The sequence below is a fragment of the Colobus angolensis genome, unplaced genomic scaffold (assembly GCF_000951035.1).
Source record: "Colobus angolensis palliatus isolate OR3802 unplaced genomic scaffold, Cang.pa_1.0 Scaffold369, whole genome shotgun sequence".
Classification (NCBI taxonomy): domain Eukaryota; kingdom Metazoa; phylum Chordata; class Mammalia; order Primates; family Cercopithecidae; genus Colobus; species Colobus angolensis.
The window spans coordinates 1,428,670-1,450,944 of NW_012117032.1; the positions used below are offsets into that span (position 1 = coordinate 1,428,670).

Below are 22,275 nucleotides of genomic sequence, written 5' to 3' on the forward strand. Positions count from 1 at the left end.
GATATAAGTTACATCTAATAAAGCACACAAACCATAAGGGTACCAATCAATGAACTGTTATATATGTACCCACCCAGAAAACTAAAACCCAAATCAATACAAAGAGCAATATAAGACCAGATGGCTCCTCATGTCCCTTCCCATCCATATCCCACTGAAAGGTAACCACTACAATACATCACCAAACATTAGCTTTGCCAGTTAATTGACCTTCATATAAACATAATCATAGAGGTGTATCTCCTTCATGCCTGAATTCTTTCACTCAATAGAACTCGCTACTACTTTTTAAATATAGGCATTCCTCGGAGTTGCTTCCTAAGGCCTTTCCTCACTCTATCTAACAATTTCATTCAATCCAAAGGCTTCCAAAGTCCTATCTACCCAGCAATTTCATTCAATCCAAAGGCTTCCAAAGTCCTATCTATCCAGCAATTTCATTCAATCCAAAGGCTTCAAAAGTACTACCTAAATACAGATGATCCTGGAGCTCTTCAGACATACTTGGATGTTCTTCAGGAACCTCAAACTTAACACATCCAAATTCTAACTCATCATCTCTCCCCTCATCCTAAAACCAATTCCTGCTCCCATATTCTGCCTGTTAGTTAATGGGATTACAGTCACCCCTAAACTAGAAACCTCCAAGTCATCCAGACCTATAAAACGTTGTTGGTCTAGTTCACACCATATCCCTAGTTACCAACATGGAGGACATACAGTAGTCTACACTTATCTGCAATTTTACTTTCCACAGCTTCAGTTACCTACAGCCAACCACAGTCCAAAAATAGATGAGTACAATACAGTAAGATTGAGAGACCATATTCACATAACTTTTATTACAGTATACTGTTACAACTGTTCTGCTGTATTGGTATTTACTGTTGTTAACCTCTTACTGTACCTAATTTATAAATTAAACTTTATCATAGGAATATATGTACAGGAAAAACATAGTAGAGTCATCCCTTGGTATCCAAGTGGTACTGGTTCCAGGACCACCACCCACCCCAAAAGATATCCAAATCAATGGACACTCAAGTCCCTTATATAAATATTTGTATATAACTTATGCATATCCTCCCACATACTTTAAACTATCTCTAGATTATTTGTAATACTTAGCACAATGTAAACGCTATGTAAACCATTGTTATACCATATTTTTTTATTATTGTTTATTGTTGCATTGTTTTGGGGGTTTTTTGTTGTTTTTGAGACGGGTCTCACTTTGTCCCCCAGGCTGCAGTGCAGTTGCACCATCACAGTTCACTGCAGGCTTGGCTTCCCAGGCTTAAGCCATCCTCCCACTTCAGCCTCCTAAGCAGCTGGGACTACAGGTGTGTGCCACCACATCTGGCTAATTAAAAGAAAAAAAAAAAATGGTAGAGAAAGGGTCTCACTATCTTACCCAGGCTATTATTTTTTATTGTTTTTTGGGTTTTTTTCCTGAATATTTTCAGTCTGTGGTTAGTTGAATCCATGAATGCAAAACCCAGGGATACAGACGGCCTACTGTGTATCTAATGTTCTACCTACAGGGATAGGTACTACCCCCAGTTTCAGGCATCCACTAGAGGTCTTGGGACATATCCTCCTCAAATAAGTGGGAACTGCTGTACTCAAATTAGTTCAGGAGTGAATAAAAAATCCTGAACTGTCCTTCCCCCTCCACATATAATCATTCATAAAGACTCAACAATTCTACATTGTAAACAATTACCCTTTGTTCACGGTTCTTCATCTGCACTGACCTCATGTAGACCTTCATCTAACTTCTAGGTCCCCTGCCAAAAATGTCCTGTCCCATCCACTCCAGCTCCTGGTCTACTCTTCCTAATGCTCAAAAGCATCTCCCATCAACCCTATAACAACTGCAGCAGAGGTGATTACCTCCCTTTTTGGTATGACAAATACATTGTACAAACCTCGCAAGCAGCACATTCCAAGCAGCACTGCCTGCTTTCCTTCCCTGCCACTAGGCTGAACTCCTTGAGGCAAGGGCAGCGTATCATTCCTTCGTCAGCTCCTGACAGGCTGTTTTAACACACAAAGTCAAAACATGTTTATCAAAGGCCCTACTAAGGCAGTCTCCAAGTTTCTAGTCAGCCCCTCGCCAATCTATCCTCCAGCTGGCTGCCCAGTTAATGCCAAAGACTACAAATCTAATCATGTCATTCTCCACTCGACTTGCTTATCAAGTCAAGTCCTTAGCATGTGAGGCCTTTCGTCACGTGGCCTCAACCTCTCTTTCAGTCTCATCTCCTACCACTTTTCATCTCATCACCTAAAATTTCACCACTCCAAGCTACTCACCATTCCCCACCCACATCGAGCCCTGTCATTCATGCTGCAGAACCTGGCATGCCCTTTTCATGCAATGCTATTTTCTTGGAGAATCTTTCCCAGGAAGCCTTTCCAGAGGATTCTACTTCCAGGGAGAGCTGGTTTGTCAGCCTTTCTGGATTCCCCTGGCACTGTATAAATGCCTCCATTAAGGCATTTCACGTTTTATTATTATTATTTATGTAAACGTCACCTCCCACTAGACAGGAAAAACTCAACATTCAAAAGACATACAACCTAAGAGCTTCATAAATGTAATACATATTCTTTTTGGACCTCCTCACTTCTGTCTGATAGCCATAGCTAGTGCTAGCATTTATTTTGTATATGGAAAAAAATAAATGGCTTCTAGAAGAAAACCAAGTAAATAAATAATGTCTATATCACCTCCTGAGAGTTACCACACATATAGTAACCAGCAGAAAGTGACAAACCTTCGCTGAGATTTGGAAGCTGAGTGGTGAGCCAGGCCCATTTACCAACTAAACAGATGGCTGCAGTCAGCTTAAAGTGTATTACCATCTCAAACTCATGCCTCAGCAAAACTAGTCCTTCAGTGTTAAATTGCAAATAACAAGAGCAGAGGACACACTTTCATTCATTATGTCGCCAACTCCTAAGTAGTGCCTAGTCCTCAAGGATCACTGAATTAATCAGTGATATCCACTAGACAATCTGTTGCTTCCTACTTTTATGAACTGATCCACAATTCTTCCATCACCCACTGTAAACTTGTCATTTTGGAGCTTCTGCTGTCAAAAGAGCCAGTTAGCTACTGAGTCCCAGGATAATGTCCACATCAATCTCCTTTACTCCCTCCCATTGCCCTAGCTCAGGCCCTCAGGGTCTCGCCTGAATCACATGGTGGTTTCCCTCCTTCAACTTCTACTCTCTCCCACTCCCACCATGCAGATGAAACTCCTGGGGATCTTGTTAAAATGCCAATTATGCAGTAAGTCTGAGGTGGGGCCTGAGATTCTGCATTTCTAACAAGCTCCCAGGGGAGGCTGATGGTGCTGGTCCACAGACCACATTTCAAGGGGCCAAGGCTCAACACAATGCAGTCAACAAGCAGAGGCCAGCCAGCTAACCACTAATCAGGAATGGACAAGCAGAGATTTCTATGCCAGGTAAGAAATTGTACTAGATGCCCTCTGCCTGCTTCCTGTGCAAAGATTCCAGGTCATCTCTGGGCTATCCATGAGGTTCTCACCCATTTTATACCAGTGAAGCCTGGCAAAGCTATACTCTAACAGGCACTACTTCAATTATGGCATTTGTCAGTTCTGATTTAGTAACTGTCTACAGACAACAGCGGTTTAGTCTATTCCAATATTACGTATGTCTCTAAAAGATAAAGAAGATACTGTGCATGGGGTAAGTATAATTGTGCCTGTGATAGTACGCTAACGATAAATGAACTCTACTACTTTCTTTTACCCATCAGGATTATCTAGAGGTTGATGCTACCTGGGTTAATCTGTCAGTTTTTTAAAACCAAGAGGGTGGTCAACTGTTTTGCTGTTGTTGTTGTTTTGATGGGGGGCTGGGAAGGGGAAGTATGCATATCTATAAAAGTAGGAAGAAATGACATCTTGCAATTCTAATGACTACAAGCCAACCCAGGATATAAAGTAAGCATTCCAACTATACTAACAAGACAATCGCTACTCTCAGAAATGAACGTTTGTGTGGTATCTTAAGAATGACATCCTTGGCCAGGCAGGGTAGCTGATGTCTACAATCCCAGCACTTTGGGAGGCCAAGACAGGCGGATTACCTGAACTAAGGAGTCTGAGACCAGCCTGGGCAACATGGCAAAACCTCATCTCTACAAAAAATACAAAAATTAAAATTAGCCGGTTTACAAAAATGCAAAAATTAAAAATGCCAAATTATAGGTGGCATGTACCTGTAGTCCTAGCCACTAGGGAGGCTGAGGTGGGAGGATGCCTTGAGCATAGGAGGCAGAGGCTGCAGTGAGTGGAAATGGCACCACTACGCTCCCGTCTAAGCAACAGTACCAAATCCTACCTCAAAAAAAAAAAAAAAAAAAAAAAAGAACGACATCCTCTTAAGCAGTTCCAAAATATGTTTATAGAACTTTTTCTAATCACATGTTCATTTTGTGAATAAAACACCAAGTCCCTCATATGACTTGGTTACAAAGCAAGGGATCATTGAGCTTCCGCTTTATAATCACAAGGGCCAATAACTATTCTCCTGATTACATTGGTGCTAACATTTCTGTTAATATCCCCCATAAAAATCAGCTTGTCAAGTGTTGATATTGCTCTAATGAGTTAACTGAAGTCTCTGTAAAAATTTTCACAGAGGGCAAATAGGTGTTATTTAAGAATAGATGGTGGAAAATACCCACTGGCAGGTAATTAACCTGAATGTTGATTGGTTTGAATTAGAAGTATTTTATTTGGATTAGAAGCATGACTTATTTTAGTCAGACAGGCTGAAATAACTTCTTTTTTGTTACCATGGTGTTTCTCATAATTCTAAAACACAAAAAGCAAAATGCAGCTCATTTTCCAGTGCTGTCATCCACGTTACTACAAGACAGTATTTCACAGAGCCATTACCATCTACTCAAGATGAAAATAATTTATAATAGGTCATTAGTAAAGACTTAACTTGCCATGTGTGTAGTACAGGTTTTATAGCCATGGATAAAAGAGCTAATAAGTTGTTTTATGCTTATATGAATGCTGAAAGATTTTGTTTCTTCCTAGTATACATGAGAGGTTTTTAAAAAAATTCCTTCTTCCATGAAGATCCAGAGAGGAGATACAGAGGTTTTTAAAAAATGCCCTCAGGTCATGACCAAATCATCATCTTCCAATTTTTACATGAATGTGGTGTACATATGACACCAAACTTAAAAAACGTACCTCCCTTCAGAAGATAAACAGTACTTCCCATCAACCTCATAAATGCACAGAAAAATAAAACCTCATAGGCCTTAAAAAAAAGAAATAAGAGAAAGTCCCTCAGTGTACTCTAGGCTACCGTCAGGCTTTAGTGCAACCTCTAGCCCGTGTACATCTGCATTTTTTGTTTCAAAAAATCAAAACAAATATTTGCTTAACCCAGAATTTAGATCCTCACAAACTATAATATCAAATAGAGCCCAAAACTATTCAAGTGATAAAAAGGCCCACATGCCTGGAAGTATATGGTAAATGGTAAGGATTCAACTGGAACTATTAATCCTAAACTCAATTACACTGTATCTTGAACCAGTAATTTAGAGTTGCTCCTAAAACAATTCAGGATCCCAGAACTGAAGCAACAGTCTACTCCTGGTCCTTCCAGGGCGACACAGTAGAGTTTGGAGGCTCTCTCCCCCTATTCCTGCTACTACAGTAACCTGCGAATACTATGTCTCCATTAGAACACTTTTCACCTTTTTATTGTTAATGTTGGCTTGTTTCCACAAACATGCCTTCAAATTGGTAAGTAATTCAAGGGATCCTCAACAATTTACATGAATCATCTTTAATTCAAAGGACCACGATATAGTAAATAATCACAGTAATTACTGATTAAATGAATGAATGTGTATACGTATACCTCAGACATACTGCAGGTTCAGTTCCAGACCACTGTTATAGGGTGAATATCACAATAAAGTCACATGAATTTTTGGTTTCCTAGTGCATATAAAAAGTTATGTTTACACTACATAGACTATTAAGTTTGTAACGGCATTATGTATAAAGCACAATGTACATACCTTAATTTAAAAATACTGCTAAAAAGTACTAACAATGATCTGAGCCTTTGGCATGTCATAATCTTTTTGCTGGTGAAGGGTCTAGCCTCAATGTTCATGGCAGCTGACTGATCCAGGTGGCTGCTGCTGCAGATTGGGGTGGCTGTGGCAATTTCTTAAAATAAGACAATAAAGTTTGCTGCTTAATTGACTATTCCTTTCACAAAAGATTTCTCTTTGACAGCACTTTGCCCACATAACTTTTTTCAAAATTGGAGTCAATTCTCTCAAACCCTGCTGCTCCTTTATCAACTAAGTTTATGTAATATTCTAAATTCTCTGTTGTCACTTCAACAATGTTCACAGCATCTTCACCAGGAGTAGATTCCTTCTCAAGAAACCACTTTCTTTGCTTGTCCATAAGAGGAAATTCCTCATCCATTCAAGTTTCATCATGAGATTGCAGCAATTCAGTCTCATCTCCAGATTCCACTTCTAACTGTAGTTCTTTTGCTATTTCCAACACATCTGCAATTACTTCCTCCATGGAAGTCTTGAACTCCTCAAAATCATCCATGAATCAACTTCTTCCAAACCCATGTTAATGGAGGTTCTCCTCCCATGAATCATAAATGTTCTTAATGGCATCCAGAATGGTGAATACTTTCCAAAAGGTTTTCAATTTATTTTGTCCAGATGTATCAAGGGAATTATTATCTATGGCAGCTATAGCCTTACAAAATGTATTTCTTAAATAATAAGACCAGAAATTCAAAATTACTCCTTGTTCCATGGAGTACAGAATGAATGTTGTGTTAGCAGGCATGAAAACAACATTAATCTCTATGTACATCTCCATCAGAGCTCTTGGATGACCAGGTACATTTTCAGTAGGCAGTAATATTTTGAAAGGAATCTTTTCTTTTTCTGAGCAGCAGGTCTCAACAATGGGCTTAAAATGTTAAGTAAATAATGCTACAAACAGGTGTGCTGTAATCCAGCTTTGTTGTTCCACTTATAGAGCACAGAGCAGATTTAGCAGAATTCTCAGGGGCCCTAGGATTTTCAAAATGGTAAATGAGCATCTGCTTCAACTTAAAGTCACCAGCTGCATTAATTCCTAACAAGAGAGTCAGCCTATCCTTTGAAGGAAGCCAGGTACTGACTTCTCCTCTCTAGCTATGAAAGTCCTAGATGGCATCTTCTGCCAATAGAAGGATGCTTCATCCATCTACACTGAAAATCTGTCACTTTGTGTAGCCGCCTTCATCAATGATCTTAGCGGGATCTTCCAGATAACTTGCTACAGATTCTACATCGTAACTTGTGCAGCTTCACCTTGCACTTTTGTATTATGGACACAGCTTATTTCCTTCAATCTCATAAACCAATCTCTGCTAGCTTCAAACTTCTCTTTAGAAACTTCCTCTTCTTTCTCAGTCTTCAAAAAATTAAAGAGAGTTAGGACCTTGCTCTGGATTAGGGTTTGGATTAAGTGAATGTTGTACCTGGTTTGATCTTCTGTGTAGACCACTAAAACGTTCTCCATATCAGCAGCATAAGGCTGTTTTGCCTTCTTATGATTCATGTGTTCACTGGAGTAGCACTTTTAATTTCCTTCAATAACCTCTTTTGCATTTGCAACTTGGTTAACTGTTTGTGGCATAGGAGGACCAGCTTTTGGCCTTTCTCAGATTTCGACATGCCTTCCTTACAGAGCTTAATCATATTCAGCTTTTGATTTAATGTGAGAGACTTGCGACTCTTCCTTTCACTTGAACACTGAGGCCTTTATGGGGTTACTAACTGGCCCAATTGCAACACTGTTGTGTCTCAGGGAACAGGGAGGCCCCAGGATAGGGAAAGAGATGGGGTAATAGCCAGCCCGTCAAGCAGTCAAAACACACACAACTTTATCAAGCTTGCCATCTTACATGGGCGTGGTTTGTGATGCCCCAAAACAATTACAATAGCAACATTAAAAATCACTGATAAAGAGAAAATTAGCATGGCCCCTGCGCAAGGATGACATGCAAACTCATGAAACGTTCCATATTTTTTAAAAAATTATAAATAATGGAAAGGTTTGAAATATTGCAAGACTCACCAAAATATGACACAGAGACACAAAGTGAGCACATACTGTTGGAAAAAATGTTGCCAACAGACTTGCTCAACACAGGGTTGCCACAAACCTTCAATTTGTAAGAAATGCAGTATCTGCAAAGCACAACAAAAGCAAGCACAACAAAACAAGGTACGCCTGTACAGTCTTCCATGTAACTGAGGATCAGTGCCCAACAACAGAAGATCCCATCTTCCTGAATGAGCCCTAATTAACTCTAATTAACATCTGTGGCAATTTACCATTGCTAAAAATAATAAAACCACATTACATTTGTATAACACCTCACAGTTTACAAAGCACTTCCACACATATCCTCAACTCAGAATCTCACAAAGTTCTTCAAAACAGACTTTTTTTTTTGAGACGAAGCTTCGCTCGTTGCCCAGGCTGGAGTGCAATGGCACGATCTCAGCTCACTGCAACCTCTGCCTCCTGTTTTCATGGGATTCTCCTTCCGAGTAGCTGGGATTATAGGCACCCACTACCAGGCCGGGCTAGTTTTTTGTATTTTTAGCAGTGACAGGGTTTCACCATGTTAGCCAGGCTAGTCTCGAACTCCTAACCTGAGGTGATCCACCTGCCTCGGCCCCCCAAAGTGCTGGGATTACAGGCATGAGCCACTGCACCTGGCCGAAAACAGATTTTCTTAAATCATCTTTTCTCTCTCTCTAATAAATGAGGCTGAATGAGGTTAAGGGGCTTACTACAGGTCTCACATCATGTAAAGAAGAGAAGCGTACAGACCACAGAAGGGTTCCAGTGCTCTTTCCACCCTAAGAAGCATCAGCAACATACATCCCAAAATGTGGAGGGATGGTTTGTAAGAACTAGTACTGTTATGACAGACACTTTCATTCATTATCTTACTTGATCCTCTCAACAACCTTGTGCAGCAGGTAAGAAAGAATGCAGAAAAGCTCTGTGTCAGTGGCACAGCCAGAAGTCAAGCCCAGGTTGTAACTAAAGTCTGTGCTTCACAAATGCTGATGTCCCCTAACTGACCACAGAAGCTCATTAGGGATAAGTTTTCCATATTCAGCAAATCAAGGGGGACACTTACCAGTTAACTCTGACACCTGATGCCTGAACTTGAATTCTGCCTCTCTCTTGCTCACTGTACAAATCTAGACGAGTTACCAAACTGCTCTGCAACTCCATTTCTCTATCTGTAATACTGGGGTGATATCATAACCTACCTCATAGGGTTGTCATGAGAATTAAATTAATAGTTATAAAGCACTTAATATTTATAAAGCACTAAACAGTAATTAGCATATAGGGTGATAGAAATGTTTGCTAAATATCAAAATACTATATAATTTCTTGAACATTAGGCAGCAGGATACAATCATGCTGAAGCAGTTCAATTCTTTTGTACTTGCTTATTCAAATTTTTAAAAAATAACATCTGGTTTGTCATTGTGGAAGAAAGCACTGTTACTTACACATATCTAAATGTGGTGACCACAGTTCCATTTCATTCAGGTTTTTTTTTTTTTTAGATGAAGTCTCGCTCTGTCACCCAGGCTAGAGTGCAGTGGCATGATCTCAGCTCACTGCAACCTCCACCTCCCTGGTTCAAGTGATTCTCCTGCCTCAGTCTCCCGAGTAGCTGGGATTACAGCCATGCGCCATCATGCCTAGCTAATTTTTTGTATTTTTAGTAGGGACAGGGTTTCACCATGTTGTCCAGGCTGGTCTCGAACTCCTGACCTCAAGTGATCTGCCCGCCTCAGCCTCCCAAAGTGCTGGGATTACAGGCGTAAGCCACCACACCTGGCTTCATTTAGTATTTTACAGCAATGGGTCTGGAGATTTTCTCCTTAAGTGTTCATGTACTAAAGCCTATAGTCAACTCCAGCAAAGGTGATTTGGAACTTCTGCAACATAACTAAAAACCTACAGAAGAGAAACCTAGTTGTCCAACAAACAGAATCTTATAAAGCCACAAAACCCAACAGCAGTACCATTTCTGTCTTGTAGTCATTTATATAATAACTAAGAATTGGTCAATAGACCATGAAAGCCTGTTTGCCAAAGATGGCAGATGTTCTAATTTGACTTTTCTATATTTGACATGTGTTCCTTTTCCCTCCCCCATTCCCACTAAAAAAAACTTCATTTTTTCTAGGAATTAACTGACTTAACAGCACTAATGCACCATGGGTACAATTAGAACACTGGTCGCAGGATCACAGAGTTCTACTACCTCAAGTCAGAGCTATTTCAAATTATCATTCCTGTAATCAAGAACTGCCATCAGTTCAAGACAACGCATGGAATCCCCTTCTCAGGCTAGCCAAAAAAAACTCAAGGCATCACCGGCAGAGTCTACTAATTTCAATAGGCATGTTAGCCTTCCTTTTTTAAAATTAAAAAGATAAACCAGGCCAGGCACAGTGGTTCACACCTGTAATCCCAGCACTTTGGGAGTCCGAGGTGGGCAGATCGCGAGGTCTGGAGTTTGAGACCAGACTGGCCAACATGGTGAAACCCCATCTCTACTGAAAATACAAAAAGTAGCCAGGTGTGGTGGCGTGGGCCTGTAATCCTGGCTACATGGGAGGCTGAGGCAGGACAGGAGAATCACTTGAACCTGGGAGGCAGAGGTTGCAGTGAGCCAAGATCACGCCACTGCACTCCAGCCTGGGTGGCAGAGTGAGACACTGTCTCAAAAAAAAAAAAAAAAAAAATACTTTGGGAGGCCAAGGCAGGCGGATCACGAGGTCAGAAGATCGAGACCATCCTGGCTAACACAGTGAAATCCTGTCTCTACTAAAAATACAAAAAAAAAAAAAAAATTAGCCAGGCGTGGTGGTGGATGCCTGTAGTCCCAGCTACTCAGGAGGCTGAGGCAGGAGAATGGCGTGAACCCAGGAGGCGGAGCTTGCAGTGAGCCGAGATCGCGCCACTGCACTCCAGCCTGGGCAACAGAGCGAGACTCCGTCTCAAAAAATATATATATATAAAGATAAACCGTATGTGCTTCACAATGACCTCTAAGGGGTAGCCCCCAGAACTTCTCCAGAAGGTGAAAAAAGTTCAGTGAATCTGTACAGTATAAATAAACAGCTGAGACTGCTGCCTAATGCAAAATAAATTAGTCAAAGAGCTCAAATTCGGAAAACAGAAATCAATGCTTTATGTCCCTGCCTTAAAAAAAAGTTTTTTTTTTTTTGACAGTCTCACTCCATCGCCCAGGCTGGAGTGCAGTGACACCATCTCAGTTCACTACAATCTCTGCCTCCTGGGTTCAAGTGATTCTTCTGCCTCAGGCTCCCGAGTAGTTGGGATTACAGGCATGCACCACCACGCCCGGCTAATTTTTGTATTTTTAGTAGAGACGAGGTTTCGCCATGTTGGCCAGGCTGGTCTCAAGCTCCTGACATCAGGTGATCTGCCTGCCCGCCTCAGCCTCCCAAAGTGCTACGATTACAGGCATGAGCCACCACACCTGGCCTAAAAAATTATCTCTAATATGTAAAGGGTGAAAAATACACATAGAAGCAATATTTTATATTCCAGCCCCCCTCCCCTTCCCATCCAAGCCACTTTGAGATGATATCGAATCCACAGGAAAGAAGTATTCTGATAAGTCCATGTCCAGAAGCACATAAGCTGCCATCCTAAAAGTGACAATGGCAAGGGAAATTGGGCATCAAAAAGAAATGCAGTGGTAAGGCTAAAGAGCCTTCCTTTTCTCGCTACTATCCCTCAACAAATCCTAATACCTACCCTAAACCTACATTACTCCATATTGTAGATTTTAATCCCCGGCTTGCCAGTTAAAACAAACAAGCAAAAATGGCATAAACTCTGGAGAAAAGTGGCCTTTTTTTTTGGAGACAGGGTCTCACTATGTTGCCAAGGCTGGTCTCGAACTCCCGAGCACAAATGATTCTCCTGCCTTGGCCTCCCAAAGTGTGGGAAATACAGGCGTGTGCCACATACCTGCCAAAAGGGGCATTTTATATCAGTGAAGAAATAACAAAGTCATTCAATTAAAATGTGGGAACTATTTGTTATTTTTCTTTTTTTTTTTTTCTTTTGAGACGGCGTCTCACTCTGTCACCCAGGCTGGAGTGCAGTGGCTTGATCTCAGCTCACTGCAACCTTCACCTTCCAGGTTCAAGCGATTCTCCTGCCTCAGCCTCCCGAGTAGCTGGGATTACAGGTGCCCACTACCACGCCCAGCTAATTTTTATATGTTCAGTAGAGATGGGGTTTCACCATGTTGGTCAGGCTGGTCTTGAACTCCTGACCTCAGGTGATCCATCCACCTCAGCCTTCCAAAGTGCTGGGATTACAGGTGTGAGCCACCGTGCCCGGCCTCTCCTTCCTATCTTAAACAATGGATACATTAAATTTTTATGCATAGAAAACTGCCAGCGTGGTGGGTCACGCCTGTAATCTCAGAACATTGGGAGGCGGAGGCGGACGGATAACCTGAGCTCAGGAGTTCGAGACCAGCATGGCCAACATGACAAAACCCCGTCTCTACTAAAAATACAAAAATTAGCTGAGCATGGTGGCGGGCGCCTGTAATCCCAGCTACTCAGGAGGCTGAGGCAGGAGAATCGTTTGAACCCAGGAGGCAGAGGTTGTAGTGAGCTGAGATCACACCACTGCACTCCAGCCTGGGCAAATAGAGCAACACTCCATCAAAAAAACAGCGAGAAGAGAAGAGGAAAGAAAAAAAATACTACAAGTATAAGAGAATTTTTTAAATCCTGGAGTAGAGGAGACATTCCTAAGCATGACAAACACCCTGAAAACCTAGAGGAAAGACTGATATAAAAGTGAACAGATAAAGAAAATATTAGTGACTTAGTAAACAAAACTAGTTTCTCTATGTAACGCCCAAAGGAATTAGTAGGAAAAAGACAAACATCCAACCAAAAAAAAAAAAAAAAACAAAAGCAGGCAAGGGATATGAATAAGTCACAAGGAGTTACCAATTAATGTTCAACAAAATTAAAAATTAACTGCAAATTTTTTTAAATTGAGATTTTTTTTTTCCCCAGGATCACTTACCCTACTCACCCCCTCCCATCCATAAATACAACTACTACCTCTCATCATATCCTACCTCAACACTCAACGGAGAATGTGTGTGTGTGGGTGGGGGGTTGGGTGGGTGGGGATGTGTGTGTGTGGTATGTCCATATATACATACATACATTGTGTGTGTGTGTGCTTAAGGAAGAATAAGTTTGCCAATTATAGCAATGTTTACACAGGAGAGTTCCTTGTTACTTAAAACTGAATGTCAGCTGCACCCCAGCCATATCACCTCTCTAAGAGACCATAGAGAGAAACTGCTCCTCTGCTTCAGCATCTGGGGTAAATACTCAAGATGACAGATGCAATATATTTTTACCCTTGTGTACTTATGCATTTTTAAATGTTCCTTTACTCATTTAAAAATGAACAGTAATCTTTGAGGAATTAATTGACTTAGTAGGTAAACTCCCATAGAAAGGAAAGTAAAACTTTTGCTTAAGGTAAATAATTAAATTAAAATGAAATCCAGCATAAAAGGAAATCTGTCATACCCTAAAATTAGCTGGGAATATTTGTTTCCGCAGTTCACAAACTATCTTTTTGCTAATGAGAGCAGGATATTTCTTTCTCTCTCTCTCTCTCTCTTTTTTAAGAGACAGAAAGACAGAGAGAAAGTATTCAAAGCAATGGCACACTTCATGATACAGACTTCCAAATCAGCACACAACAAAAGCCCAAAGATTACTGAACAAGTTGCTTCAATTTTTGTATGTCACAGAAAGGTAGAACTGTGTACACATACCTGAAAAATAAGCTAAGTTGCAATTAATTTTGACACATCTTTTTAAAAATAATTCAAAGAATACAATGTTGAATGTTTTCAACATGTACATATTTATTTATTTATTTTTATTTATTTATTTATCTTTTTGCTCTGCCGCCCAGACGGAGTGCAGTGGCGCGATGTGGGCTCACTGCAACCTCTGCCTCCTGGGTTCAAGTGATTCTCCTGCCTCAGCCTCCGGAGTAGCTGGAATTACAGGTGTGCACCACTAGGCCCAGCTAATTTTTTGTATTTTTAGGAGAAATGGGGTTTCACCATGTTGGCCAGACTGGTCTCGAACTCCTGACCTCAGGTGATCTGCCTGACTCAGCCTCCCAAAGTGCTGGGATTACAGGCACGAGCCACTGCGAACAGCCAACACACATATATTTAAAGGGAAATTTTGTTCAAAATTCATGCTTAAATTTTTCTCCCAAATTATTTTTTTAATTCAATGATTTCTTTTTCCAACATTTTCATTCTTTTAACAATTTCACCTTCAAAGTACTGAATGAACTAGAACATTGATTTTTTAACACTGTACCCCTTCTCTGCCAACTGCCAATAGTTCTATCATGCATCCCACAAAGGTAACATCACTGATGAAATCTAATTTCTCTCCGTGCAATTAAAATACCCACCTGTTCCATCAGAGTTCCTTTCTTACAATCTGTCAAAGTGATATGCAACCCCTCAAAAGCACTGATTAGAATGAAAAGAACTAGAAAAACACCTTGAAGAAAGAAACCACTAACTGTGTAAAGCACACAATTTCTTTAACTTTCATTTTTAACAGTATTAATAAATTTTGCACATTTGTATCCCTCTAATACAGTTATTAGAGTAACCTTGATGAACTAGACTACGAAGGCATCTTGCTTTCTAAGTTAATTTAAGAATTTCACTTTAACTTAAAAGAGGATGTACTTCTTTATACTCATCTGTGGCATGCTGAATTCTACTTTAGGAGTAGGAATGACAGGGAATGGGTAATCAAACATCAATTCTTGTCCTAATTTATACCAAAATAGAGGTCTGCTTTGTTTGGTTGGCAACATCCAGCTGACTTGTGTACATTAGGTCCAAGCCCATAAGAAAAGGCAGGGGATTTGACAGTTTTAAGCCCACAGCCATGTCTTACAGAACTTAAAACAACTACAACTTTCAAAACTCTTCAAAAAAAAAAAAAAAACAGGCTCTCTAATGATGCCTCAGAATATTATGAGTTGGAAGAGATCCTGGACTTGTTCTACTCCAACCCCATCGTTTTACAGATGAGGAAATCAAAGCCCAGGGTAGGTTAAAATGAATGCCCAAAGTCATGCCAAGTTTCCCAACTCTCGGACTAGTTTCTCTAAAAAGCAGTACATTTTCTCTCACGGTGTGAGATAAAAGGAAAAAATTCCTTCCCAAAGTTCTGTTTTTGAAGAGGAGAGTGACTTTGACCCAACCCCCACCCCCAACACACCAGCCAAGCTCTTGCTGTATTTAAAAACATGCCTGGTATTTGAAAAGAAAGCCCAAACACCCTAACACATTATTAAGTGAGGCAGGTATATGAACAGATTCATTCTCCACCTGCTCTTCCTCAGATGTATGACTCAGAAGAAATAGAGAGCAATAAATACAAATCTCTTCCTGCTTAAACAGAATGTGAGAAAAAAAACTTCAAAAAAATTATGACCAATTCAAATTCTCTCTAACTTCACTTTCTAATTAGATTTTTCCCGCATTATTGAAATGGTCCAAAACTAAATATTTCGAATTTCATTCAATCTTCAACTGAATGCTTTCACAAACTAGAAGCAAGGCTAATTTGCCAAGCTGCAGTTAGAAAAATACATGCCAAAAATTCTGGATTTTTTTGCTTGTGTTTTGCTAAAGTATTGATATCTGCAAAATCATACAATATGTGCAACCTACAAACAAAGTATTTTATGGAGTTTTCATTGTTAACTTCTAGGTCACAAACTCAGAGGCCACTAGGCTTACACCTCCACAAGACACTTTAGCGTTAAATGCATTTTACAATGTATAAAAATCTCAAATGTAAAAAATACAACAGGGAAAAAAATTACTTCAGTATGCATGTGGCATTACAGAATTGTTATGCCTTGTTTCATTTAACATACCAAAAAGTATATGAGGCCAAGTCATGGTAACACAACAAAACCATTCCAACTCTAAAATCAAAGAACAACAACACTTCATTAATCCAGGAACCGTTATTATGCTTGATAAAAAGTATAATATCACACAACTTCAAAGAGTTGCTATTTCAGTTACCTAAATATACTAACGTCTTTTAATCAAAGTATCATTAAAATCTATTTTTTCTAGGTACTTGAGTTTCAATTTATCAAAATTTTCTGGAGTTGAAGTTTCATACAAATCCAGTCAGTCACACAGCCTTAGGTTATAAATGTCCAATATATCTAATGAATCCATATGGTCGATTTTGTTTAATTATATTATCTTTAGAAAACCAAGGTAAGTATAAAAAAGGACTTGCAATAGAATCACAGTGACGTCAGGCCAGATTCAAAACCCCTCATTACCAGTGTTCCACCAGATGCATGTGATTAAAGGAATGGAATGGGTTTAGAAGGCGGAACTTTAAAGAAAAAAAAAAAAGACTTCATTTTCCCAGGCTATTTTAGACATTTTGATAACATCTCTTTCTCTTTTTCAAAATGTCAGGCGTCTTTAAAGGAATCGTATTTTCTATTGAGTGGCTTCAGGATCTCTTGACTTTCACAGTACAATCAAACCTTTCTCCAGTCCAGATAGACTGAATTATGTTAAACCCTGGCACATAACAAAATCATTAAATCTAAGATGCCTCATTTGACAGATGTCTCATTAAATTCACTGCAAAATGAAGGTACGAGATGCCTTTGAAAAGTTGGGGGGAACCTGTTGACTCTAAGAAAACTTTCAGAGAGAGCTATTCTCTCAAAATCCAGAGTTCACTCACGTGAAATAGAAGATATTAATAGTATGTGGCACATCTAAAATCTCCTGCCATGGGAGAAATGCCGCTATGTGTATGTGTGTTTAACACATCCCTGGGGACCCAAACAGGATGAAAGCTGAAGAATCAGGGCACACACCACCAGCTGCTTAACAAAATTCCACAAATTAAATTCAACAAATGTTAAACTAAAATGCCAAGTTATTATACTAGGCTTGGATCACATACAACGTCAGTGAATGTTATGTTATCAGTAAATGAAAAGCTAAATTCAGGATTCTAAGAAGAGAAAGAGAAACAACAAAAACATTTTACACTTAAAAAATAACCATCTTTGTATATATCGATCATTTAAGGCGGGTGATTTGATAATCTTATAGCAACCAAAATATAAAACTTTCAACCTAAAACTTTACACAAACTCATTTACACTCATCTTCTGCCCCTACAATTATTTCAGTGAGTATAAAAGACACACGAATTTAGAAATAACTATGAAATTCAGGGAGAAGAACTTACTCTCTATCTCTAGCACTATACAACATATGAATTATAAAAATTAAACAAGAGCACAATAACAACAAGAAAGCATCATTAAAAGACAATTCAATTTTTTAACAATAGGTTTAGGCAAATAAGATATTTAATGAAAAATATTTTCAGTTACTTTAAAAGCCATATTTTAAAAGAACTGAACTGTCACACATAAACACACACACACACACACCCCTCAAAAGTTATCCACTTTTCAGGCAAAGTATTAATTCTCTACTTATCAATGAAGATTTACAGTTTAACAAATAGGTATGCTTGAATAAGAGAAAAAAGAACTATTACGTAAACTTTAATTCATACCAACTTAAATCCAAGCATGACTATTTGAAACCAGAATATTTAGAACACTTCAGTACTCTTTCCACATTGTCTACTTATTTGTCCGTCTTGGTTCTTTACATTTTTAAAGGCCACCATGATAAACAGAACCATCCACATTTCACAAGAAATACCACTTTGAACTAGAGGATAATACCACCTCATTACCAACAAACACAGCATATTTTTGGAATGCTTTTAAACAAGGGAAAAATTCAAGTGTAAATTTAATTTAATCGATTCATGGAAAGTGATATGAATTGCAAAATACAATACCCAAGCTCTCTATTCTCCGGCCTCCCAAGGACGGAAAAACTCCAGAGTCAGATCTCTCTGTGCATCAGTTTCTCCATCTGAAAAGAGGATTGCCACCGGCCCTCCTTAACACTGTTTTTGAAAGGGGAAATCAAATAATTCATGTGAAAACCCTTTAAGATGTCTGAAGATAATAAAAACCAATGTATTGTAGATGTTATCAAACCATAGTAATGAAGGGCGGCACGTACTTTACAACAAAAACAAATAAATATAAAATATAAATATAAAAATGTAAAATACTAAAAAAAAAAATTTAAACCCTCTGTACTGAAAAATAAAGGGACTGTTCAAGCACACACTGGTGTCACACGTTCAAACCACGTTACTCAATACTACTGTAATTATAGTAATAACAACCTGCTTGTCAATATTATAACTTCATGCTGAACCACCCCTCCCCTCTTGGTTTGCATGTAGGAAACCACATAAGGTTTGATCGTTCCCAGAAGAGAAAAGAAAGAAAATAGGAGAGGGATAAAAAGATTGTTTCCGCCAACTCCCAAGGAGTCACACACAAAAATACCTTGACCAAGATTCACTAGGTACAGTGAATGTGCACTTTATTCTGTCAACACCCTTTGTCATTATTAAAATTCGAACAGAAATTGCTAGACTACTCAGATCTAAGTGCTGCGAGAAAAGTCAAAAAATATAAAAAGATATAGTTTAATGCTGCCCTACATCAATGAGAAAGGCTCCCCAGAGAGTCTAAAACAAAAGCTCATTCATGTTTAGGAGTCCATAACTTATGTCGGGCAACCTAAGTTCTTGAAATTTTTAACCCATAATTACTCTCTTTCAGGCAAAATTCAAGATGTCTGATTTTAAAGGGATATTAAATACTTAAGTAACTTCAGATAAAGCTAATTAAAATTTCCCATATCTTAAGTCAGCTAAGAGAATGGTGGCCTGGTAGATGCTATAACAATTTTCAAACTAAGTTTTCATTAACGACTCTGTAATTAGATAGTATCTTTATCCAAGGCCTTCTCGTTCATTGAAGACTTTCATTTTACTTTACCCAGATAAATATTTAAATATTCAAAGCAACCACAAATGGCTTTCAAAGCCTCTAAAAAACAACCCTAGTCAGGTTATAAATACTAAAATCTAATAGAAAGGTGATCTTCAAGAGAGTAGACCCTCAAAACAGTAGGCAAACTCAAGTTAAATACAGAAAAATATTCAAAAGAATTTGAAAGCAACTTCTTAGCTATCCTTCACCCCAACTATACATAAACAAAACAACATGCAGCAATAAATTTAAAAATAAGTTATATATAAAATTACCAATGGGGTACAGAATTTTCAAAACCTCTAAAAAACAACCCTAGTCAGGTTATAAATACTAAAATCTAATAGAAAGGTGATCTTCAAGAGAGTAGACCCTCAAAACAGTAGGCAAACTCAAGTTAAATACAGAAAAATATTCAAAAGAATTTGAAAGCAACTTCTTAGCTATCCTTCACCCCGACTATACATAAACAAAACAACATGCAGCAATAAATTTAAAAATAAGTTATATATAAAATTACCAATGGGGTACAGAATTTTCAAAACCCCTGTAAAAGATATCATCTAAAACAAACATTAATTATCCTCTTCCTACAGAAAAAAACTACTACCAAAATGTAACTCTGTTTTGTTGAGGTGTCCTATATTCTGTTGGAACACAGAGATCACTTCTAGGAATCACTTCCAGCCTGGTGCAAACCTTCACTATATGTGGAGTCCTAACAGTGGTTCCGTAAGTGAGATTACAGTTTTGTTCATCAGTAACTGAACTTCTTTGCAAAAATTCAAGTAGATTTACCATACACTAAATTTTGTTCTATGACAAATGAATAACAGCAGAGATGTGTGGTATATTAACTGAGGCTTAAAATAAGATCAACTTTGTTTAAAAGCCAAAATAAGCAATTAGACAACTTTGCAACAATCAGGCATCTTCCTTCTAGGACACCTGTGTACACTGGCTTCATGTTCAAGAATAGAGTGGATACTGTGTGTGGCATTCCCACACATCTACACAGATATGTGAGTATAGGTAAGCATATACTCAGAGGCATACATGCATTTATGCTGTGCATATAGAAATAAGGCAGTAAGTGCAGAATGAGGTAACAATTACTGCTTTTCATAAAGGACAAAACAAAAAGATTAAAAGATCATGCCAAACATTTAAGATTTAACCAGGAAAGACCTGTTATTTTAATATTGAGATGAGTTTTGAGAGAAAAAAAAAAAGAGTGTTTATTACCCATTAGAATGTTTTAGACACTCTTGAAGAGAATCAAAGAAAAATAAAGATTTAAATTTCGTAACTGTGACACCCAAAACCTTTCCATGGACATTTATCACAATGGACATATCCATAAGCAAACTCTTTCCATATAAAATTTGTTCAAACTCTATTTAATACATCCCACGTAGTTAAAGGGCACCTATTTTTAATGCTTTTGTAAAATAACAGTATTTTACAAATTACATGAATTAACGGAGAAAAAAATACAGTTGTTGATCTTACATAAAAAATCATCTATTTCCTGGACCATAAACTTTAAAAGCCATGTCATCGAGTTGGCAAATTGTCTTCAGATACTGCAAATGCTACTGTATTATGATTTGGTTTTCTTTACAAGGAAAAGATTCATCAGAAATCCACTTAAATTTCAGAAAAACTTCCAAGAAATTTAAAGGGCATCTATCTCACCAGGAATCCTGTCAGTCTTGCACATTTCAATGTGGGAGTAAAGATGTAAAGATTTCTTCATGCAAACTAATTAAACTGCCACTGGGACACAAGCTGGACCAAAAGACATTAAATTGTAAAGAATGGCTACAAATCAGTGGAGTTACCAGTATGACTATTTTTCCACCATCACCTACAACCTAAAAACCTAAAATTGGCGAAGATATAACACTCCTGATTTAATTTTGCTATGAGAACTTTATTTTAAATAAAATTCCTTATCACTGAGAGCATAATTATTCAAACCAGAGGAGGAAAGGGATGTAAACTACTTAGAAAACTCAAGTACAATATCCAGGATCTATAGCTCCTGAATTTAGTACTAGCCAAGTCTTTAGCCAAAAGAGAAATATTACATGGATCACCCCTAGTCAAGAATCTGATAATGTACTGAAAAAAGACGGGGGAAAACACATCTGAAGAAATAGTAACCACTTAAATCCTTCTTGTGAACCCTCCTGCAAGTCGTAGTGCAGTGGTCAGTTCTGACTATAAAGGCTGGAAGAAATGAGAGAAACAGGAAAAAACATGTATTTTTATGCAAGACAAACTTGCAGACGAAACAGAAATCGAGCAAAAAAGCGCTGGGGAAAAGTATCAGTTAAAAAGGGGCCCTTTTGTCAGATTTCTAATGAGGGCTCCGTGGGTAATTTATGAGTGTGGCAGAGCTAAATAAACAAAGGCACCAGTTGACAAGTCAGGAGCTCCCGGTGGCACACACAGCTAGAACGCTGAACTGGGCGAGTCAAATGCAGCCAAGAGTGTTCTAGCATTTTTGTTGTCATTTCTTCGGTCCGTCTTATGCTCACGTGACAGTTTACCTGAAATCCCAAACAGCCTGAAACCCAACAAGCCCGAGGAAGCACCTTTATGGTTAAAGGTGCTCTTGCCGCTTTCAGGGGGATCTGCTTCCTGTACTTCTGGTGATTCAGCCACCTCTTTCACATTGCTTTCCAACCTCTTAGCCCTCAAGATTGATAAAACGCGCAGATTTAAAGATTGCTCAATTTAGTATACACAGACTGCATGAAAAAGCTGTAAAGTTTAAAACAAAGACTCACCAGGACCCGCACTTACTCTTGGGTTGGGCAAACTGACAAGCAATTTGAATCACTCTTCGGCCCTCGGCAGCGTTTGCACCCACCCGTCAAGGCAGGTGACTTCCTTACCTGCATAGAAGCGGATGAGGCAGCCAATCTCCGAGTCCATGCCTTCCTCCTGCACCCTCCACAGCTCCCCAAATCCCAGTTGGAAGAGGTAGTCATTTTGGATCTGCAATGGCTTCTCCTCCGCCTCCAGGCGCCGGGTGGTCTCTCCGTGGAGCTGC

General features: G+C 38.8%; 1 protein-coding gene across 1 annotated transcript in view; it reads right to left on the bottom strand.

The window, feature by feature from the left end:
• Positions 1-22,269, bottom strand: part of PHLPP1 (PH domain and leucine rich repeat protein phosphatase 1) — a 264,871-nt gene extending 242,602 nt beyond the window's left edge. Inside the window, exon 1 of the mRNA XM_011953596.1 lies at positions 22,118-22,269. Coding sequence (XP_011808986.1) covers positions 22,118-22,157 — 40 coding nt within the window. The 5' untranslated portion in view covers positions 22,158-22,269. The remainder of the gene's footprint in view (positions 1-22,117) is intronic.
• Between the last annotated feature and the right edge of the window lie 6 nt (positions 22,270-22,275).